Source organism: Gallinula chloropus (assembly GCF_964237585.1).
Source record: "Gallinula chloropus genome assembly, chromosome: 3".
Classification (NCBI taxonomy): Eukaryota; Metazoa; Chordata; class Aves; order Gruiformes; family Rallidae; genus Gallinula; species Gallinula chloropus.
The window spans coordinates 33,577,898-33,585,544 of NC_140087.1; the positions used below are offsets into that span (position 1 = coordinate 33,577,898).

Here is a 7,647-nt window from a genome sequence, read left to right on the forward strand (position 1 = left end):
GAAACCTTTATTATGCTATTTTAATGTTTGTGTTACAACAGCAACTGAAAATCATGTGGCTGTAGCAGCTGGAATTTTAATCCTTTTAATTATGACAGATTTTCAAAGCATGTTCTGGCTGATTTGGTCAGCTGACTGTATAGTATGTACAATAACATCAAGTGATTGCACAAATTCTGAGAGCAGTGGTCACCTCACTGGAATGGGATGTATTTTTAGGTTTCTCTGCTAGTAACAGTCAAGTGTGTGTACTTAAGCATCTCATATGAACTGAAGCTAGTTGCTGACACCACACTATCAGAAAAGGACAGCTGTTCGTTCTTGCTATAGTCATTGATCTGACACTGCCTTCTCACCAAACTGTGGCAAGGAACACAATGGGGTATAAACACTGCAGCTATTACTGGCACATGTTTTAGTGGCAGGTAATTTTTTGGGGGGGTCAGCAATGACAATCTGTTAGCCCTTTTCAATTTCCTGTGTCAGAGTAACCAGGAGCAATTTGTTACTGCCAGCAAGTATTTTTCTTATCTCCTCTTCACCCAACAGTTTGTTTTTTTTCCTTTACAAGGCAATGTTTGGGAAGAGGGTGGTTCTAGTTCCCAGTGTAGTACTAGTGATATATTGCTTGTGGTTCTTCAGAGGAAAATGATTTAGATGTGGATGCTCTTAATGAAATCAAAGAGGTCCTAAGGTCTGGGGTTCACGAGGCTAGCTTACAAAACGGGGTGAGTCACGACCATTTGTTGATTAACGAATGTGCTAATTCTTGAAGTATTAGCCCTGATTTCACTTGTTTGATAAGGTCATTTGTGGTTTTTTCCATTTGGATTTATTTTGCAACTTGAATTGTATCAAAAGCCTTTGCTCACTTAAGCAGTGCAGGAAGCTCATGACTGCCCAAAACAGTTACTGAATTTGAAGCCCAGGTATTAAAAATGCAGAAAAAGAACATTTAATATATACATATATATAAAAGGAGTTTGTAGTAAGCTATAAATAAAACCTGACATTCTGAGTAAATTGAAGTTTGCAGCAGATGCTGTGAAGTCAAGGTTTGTAAGCAGGACACAGAATTTTAGTGAATGTCTTGCTGATAGTCTACATATGTCCAAAGACATTTTAAATTACATATTTATTTAAGGAGCCAAACAATTTAAATTTTAAGAGAAAATGGCAACTAATATCAAGCTTTTCAGTGAACAGTAAAGTTCTAACTTAGAGAAACTGAGAGCATAGGTTACTTTGGCTGGTTAATTGATAACATGGTTAGAATCATACTGTTTCTTTATGAAAACAAGTGCAAGGATCTGTTATAGAATTAAATTAGCAGCTACCTCTTGATAAAACATGGTATTTTAGTGTCTGCTCTGGCTTTCATATGCTGTCTGTTAGTGACATTTGATGCCTTCACCAGGCTTTGTCTCATTCTCATGCACTTGAGAATTTCATTTGCTTGTATGAAATCATTAAATTTTGATGAATATTAGCTTATGTGTGAAAGGAATCCAGGAGCCTGAGAAAAGCCAGTATCATCGTGCAACTCGGGTTTCACAATCTGACTTGTAAAGACCAAGATAGTGTGCTAGGGAGGAGGATGTTTTACTGTCTCAATAGAATGTTCTTCTGTGTAAGCTCACATAGGCTATTTAAAGACAGTGTTTAATGATGGTTGACTAATTTAGGGTATGTCTATACAAATGGTGCAGGCAAACACAGGCCGGGTTTGACTGCGTTCTGAGCTGTCTGCACGCTGGTCAGCTTTGGCTGAGAAGCAAGAGGGCAGCAAGAGCATAGCCGTGTGTGCTGGCTAATACCCTGCTCTAGAGGGGGCTTGCTTCTGGACATCTTAAATGAGCAAGGTGCATAGCTTTTGGAAAATTAGATAATTAATACATTTACTTTTTTAAAACATAATTGTGAGTAACTGATTAAATGGAGCCTTACTGCTACCAGGCTTCATGTTTTATGGGAGCAGGGCTGTGGTTAGAAATAGGAAGCAGGGGCTGGGTTCTGTGAGGACTTTTGCATTATAAACTGGCAGTTGTCTTTTTCAGGACTGTTTCCATTTTGTGTTATGTGCTTTTAACACCCATAACCTGAGAGCTTCCTTTTGATCTCTGCTCACCTGTTGACTTGAGGAAAACTAGAGGTTGTTTTCAGTCTTGATGCAAAACATGGAAATTGGTCTTGGTCTAGCAACAGGTAAGCCACTCTTGGCAGGAATTAGAGAAGGCTCGTCAGGAAGAACTAAAAGTATCTTGGAGAAGTCAAATAATTATCTCTTTTTCATTCATTTACTGAGCATGTTTCAGCTCTTTGTAGTAGAACCTATTTTACTTAATATACAAGCTGAAAGCAGGTTGTGTGTCAGAAAGGTTTGGTAACTGTTTTACAAGCCAGTCAGTCACTTGAGTTCAGTGACTGATGCACTTGACAATTTATTTGAAACTTAACTTGTTACTCAGTATATAAATCCTAAGGTATGGTGGGGAAAATTCAGCTGTGTTTTGCCTGCTAAGTGTAGCACATATGCTTCTTTGTTAGAAGTGTTCAGGAGAGTGGGTGGCTAAAATATTTGAATTATCCAAATTACGAGGGATGGGGGGGATGAGGACTGATTGCTACTTAAAGTTGGCATGAATTTCAAAGCATTGAAAGAATACAAGTGAAGTGTCACATAGATTTCTATTTAAATGCTTTAAATAATTTAAGGTGGAGTGTCTCAAAGGCTGTTGTGTTTCCCCTTCAGTTTGAACAAAAGGAATAATGCTAATTAGTGTTTTTTTCACAGTTTCAAGTATTTTTAATTTAAGAAGTTTTAATGCATTAAAACGGAAGTGTTTAGCATGAGGGCAATGCAGGAGGGCACTCGTTAGCTAATCGAGTAAAATAAATATTAATTCTATTAATCTTAAATTCTGTAAGCATTTTATTTTTCAAGAAAATTGCTGAAGGGTGGGGAGTGGAGAAGAGATGGAATTGAGCAATGTATGCTTGACAGAGTATTTTAAGATTTGACTGTGCAAGTAATTCTTTGGTATCTCTGAACTGTGAATCCCTAGTGGTAACACTTCTGAGGGAGAGGTGGTGAGAGCATGAGGGAGAGCTTGGTCACTTGCGTGGGCCTGCACTCCAGCTAGTAGTGAGCAGTTCCAGAACATCTCAAAGTACAAAGATGGGAAGTTTACACTCTACTGGTTTTTTTCCCCTTTTCTCCCCACCTTCCACAACAGATAATTTACTCTTTTGTTTGTGTCAATTTATTCTAATAAGTTATGCAATTAATTTTATTTTAATTTTTATTACTGTTTAGCTTTGGTGTATAAAGCTGTTACCCTTACACTTTGAGCAGCTGGTATTGTCGTCATGATGGCCACAGGATACATTCAACTCACAAAATGCAATTTTTTTAACTGGAGGTGTAGATAGGAGCGTGTTGGGTAGTAAGGTTTTATGTAGAAGCTTTCAATTAAATAAAAGCAGTTGTTTAATATGCAATATAATTGCTACCCTTATGCAACAACTACTATAAAAATATGGGAGGAGCTGTAGGCTATGGATGAAGAAAAAGAGTGAAGAACTCTGTTAAAGAACTGCTGTCTGTCAGAAGCATGGAGTCAGGGAGAATAGACATGACAGAGGATCGAGATACATGCTGAGGGCTGCACATTGTCTTGAACACAACTGCATGGAGACCATGTCAGAAGTTTAGGTGCTAACAAGCAGCCCAGGGAATAGGTTGTCTCTGTTTCATGTAGAGAACAGGAGATGAGGATGACTCTGGCTTCCTTTATTTCGTCTACCTACTCTGTGGAGTTGCATGATTTAGGATGTTAGGTAGCAGGCCAAGATCAACAATTGCACTTTGCTTTTCATTGAATCATCTGTTAGCTGTGAGTAGGTGAAAGGAGCTACTCCAGAGGGAAGGACTAAAGAATATTTTTACTTAAGTTGCATATATTATACCTGGTGAATAAATGCACAGACTATGTCTTGACCTCTGAATTAAGTATGTATCTTTAATTTTCAGGTGAGCTTTTAAACACCACTTATTTGAAATAAAATGTCCCATGCTTGTTCTCTTAAAATGGCTTCTGATCAGTTCACGTTGTGTTACCGTTTATCTCTCCAAACATGTAGAGGATGCAAAACTGCAAACAACTGTTAGTAAGTATTTACAATGTTGAGTTTATATTCTTTGCTTTTGTCTCCTGTCTCTTAACTCAGAATTGGATTTACAGTCATGGAGGAACATCAGCAGCACTCACACTGCGTGAACTGTGTCAGCCGCCGCTGTATGACCAGACCAGAACCTGGCATCTCCTGTGATTTGATTGGCTGCCCGCTGGTCTGCGGGGCAGTTTTTCACTCGTGTAAAGCTGAGGAACATCGCACGTTATGTCCACTGGAAAGAGTGCCTTGTTTGAATAGTGGCTTTGGCTGTCCCTTCATAGTAGCCCGAAATAAAATTGCTGATCATCTAGAAGTCTGTCCTGCAAGCGTGGTATGTTGTACCATGGAGTGGAATCGGTGGCCAGTCAGCTATGCAGACCGAAAATCTTACGAAAACCTGAGTAAAGATGTCGATGAAGTGGAACAGCTGGATATGGCTTTAGCCCTTCAAGACCAGCGCATGTTATTAGAATCACTTAAAGTAGCAACTATGATGTCAAAAGCAGGTGATCAAGTACCAGAATCCAGAGAGCAAACCTCTGTCAAACCAAGTGCCCCAGATACAGTGCATTCAAATGGTTTGATGCCTGTAGATGAAGAGTCCTATGGCGCACTTTATCAAGCTACTGTTGAAACAACAAGGAGTTTAGCTGCTGCTCTGGATATCCTGAACACTGCTACAAGGGACATGAACATGTTAAGTTCAAGGCTCTGCGTTTCACCACATGAAATGAAAGAAGATAGTGAGATCAAAGAGCAAGCTTCTAATGGCATCATTCAGGACAAACAGTCTGACCATGAACATAAAGATGAAGATAACATAGGAGCAGTTGGGGGAATGAACTTGGATAGCCCGAGTCAAAATTCACAAATGGAGCAAAATGGTTCTAGCGATATTTGCTACGATTTAGGGCAAAAACATGACTTAAATCTAAACCTTAATAATGCCTCACTTTTGTGTAATGGCTTTCATGTAGAAAATGAATGTTCAAAGGTGTTGGACCAGAATGAAGATCTTTGTGTGTCTAATTCAAAACCAGCCAGTGTAGCAAATGGTGAATGTACTGCATCTCATGATGATGAAGCATTAGAGTCTTGCAGTTCCTTCCCTGTAACAGCACAACTTAAAGAAGTAATAGCAGCTGATCACTTAGTTAATGGCAATGTTAATCATATAGTATTTCCACATAATGCTAATGAAGAAGAAATGTTAGAGAGACAAGTGGAGCAAGAAAGATTGAGAAATGTAGATGCATTTTCACTTCTACGGCATCGATCATACAAATTCTTTGTTAACCATTGGACTACACCAAAAGAAGACAAAGCTGTTGATACATCAGATTTGGAGATAACAGAGGATCCTATGGGTCTTCAGGGGATCGATCTAATCACTGCAGCTCTGTTGTTTTGCCTAGGAGACTCTCCCGGAGGTAGGGGGATATCAGAAAGTCGCGCTGTCGATGTGTATCGCATTGACTTTGGGACCCAGACATTTTCTCTCCCATCTGCTATCTTGGCCACAAATACGATGGTGGGGGAAATAGCTTCAGCTTCTGCATGTGACCATGCCAACCCACAGCTCTCAAATCCAAGTCCATTCCAGACCCTTGGACTGGATTTGGTATTGGAATATGTGGCTAGATACCAAACAAAACAGCGTTCAATGTTTACATTTGTTTGTGGACAATTGTTTAGGAGGAATGAGTTTTCATCGCATTTTAAGAATGTGCATGGTGACATTCATGCTGGCCTTAATGGCTGGATGGAGCAGAGGTGTCCTTTGGCATATTATGGGTGTACATACTCTCAGCGAAGGTTTTGCCCTTCAACACAAGGGGCAAAAGTTATTCACGACCGTCACTTGCGGTCATTTGGAGTTCAGCCTTGTATATCCACAGTGTTAGTAGAACCAGCAAAAAGCTGCTTAATTGGACTACACAATGACCATCTCAGTAGTCTGCCTTTTGAGGTTCTGCAGCACATTGCGAGTTTCCTAGATGGCTTTAGTTTATGCCAGCTTTCAAGAGTGTCACGTTTAATGAGAGATGTGTGTGGAAGCTTGCTCCAAGCACGTGGAATGGTGATTCTGCTTTGGGAGAAGAGAAAGTGCCCAGATGGACGTTCTTCTTGGCATATAAAAGAAAAGGTAAGTTGTGATTTATTTGTTTTTGAAGGTGAAAGGGAAGGTGTCAAATTGGTCATGTCTCTGCTTTTTTCCTGTAATACCCCTTCAAGAAATAGATTGTCATATAGAACAGCAATTAGTAAAAGTTAAAGAAACTCAGTAGATGTTAAAGTAGTGTCTTTCTGGTTTTTACTTGATGTAAAGAAACTAAAGCCTGATTTTTGCCAGGACCTCAGAATATTAAATGATTACTTCATGACTTTCTTTAATATCAGTATCCCATAAAAGTGGGAAAGTTACCTACAAAGTTTGCTTTTTTTTTTTTTTTGCCCTTATACTGCTTACGGCAACTTTCATTTGTGCTCATCTGTTGAGATCCTATGCATTGCTGTGCTATTGTGTGCATTAAGTACGTAAATAATTCTTAAAACATTTGGGTGCCCTTTGTATTAGTCCAGTTTTCACCATTTCCTCACTTGCAACCCCTACTCGCACCCATTTCCCCCAAACTGCGTTTGGAAACTTCATTTGGAATTGCAGAAGTTGGTAATTTGAGTAACGGATTGTTACAACTGCTCATGCAATATGTCATCATTTAACTTCTGATCGCAGCTATTTTGTAGATGCACTGCCTGCCTTTCTTCCCAGGGTTCAGAATTGGCCTGGAATCTGAGCCAGCCTGGGTCTGGCTACACAAAGTGTTGCAGTGGACAGTCTTTGTCATGCCAATTATTAGTACAGTTGATCATAGCCACAGGGCATTGCCTGAAAGTATTACAGGACAAGCGTTTCGCTTCCTGCTCTGACCTCCGGTATCTTAAAGCATTTTGAGCTTAACTGCAACTTATTTTCTAGGTTTGGCGCTTCAGTACAGCCTTCTGTACTGTGAATGAGTGGAAGTTTGCTGACATCGTAAGCATGGCTGACCACTTGAAGAAATGTAGCTATAATGCTGTAGAGAGACGAGAGGAAGCTGTTCCGCTGCCATGTATGTGTGTAACACGAGAACTCACGAAAGAAGGACGTTCACTGCGCTCTGTTTTGAAACCAGTACTTTAAATATTGCAACCACTCCAATTGCACATACACTCAAGCACCTGATATAACCTCGGTAATATTACGTGACACTTTATTAATGTACTAAAGATACTTTCTAGCTAAATCTACTCTGTCACTGTGTACATAAGGTTTGAAGTGACATTTATTTTTTATAATACTGTTTAGCTGGAAAGTAATGAAAGTTGCCTTAACGTTTGAAAAATTCGGAACTTGCTGGACAGGGTAGTTGTATCTAACTTATATAATTTAAGAACAGAATCCTAAGGTGTGTCTTCTGATTCACTGGT

The 7,647-nt window shown here is 39.5% G+C and overlaps 1 protein-coding gene across 1 annotated transcript; it reads left to right on the plus strand.

Moving 5' to 3' along the window:
* Positions 1-4,246: 4,246 nt before the first annotated feature.
* FBXO30 (F-box protein 30) lies at positions 4,247-7,385 on the plus strand (the record flags this gene model as incomplete). Its single annotated transcript, XM_084261292.1, has 2 exons — positions 4,247-6,322; positions 7,157-7,385. 2 exons carry the CDS (start codon positions 4,247-4,249, stop codon positions 7,358-7,360), a joined length of 2,280 nt encoding a protein of 759 aa, XP_084117418.1. The 3' UTR covers positions 7,361-7,385.
* Positions 7,386-7,647: the final 262 nt, after the last annotated feature.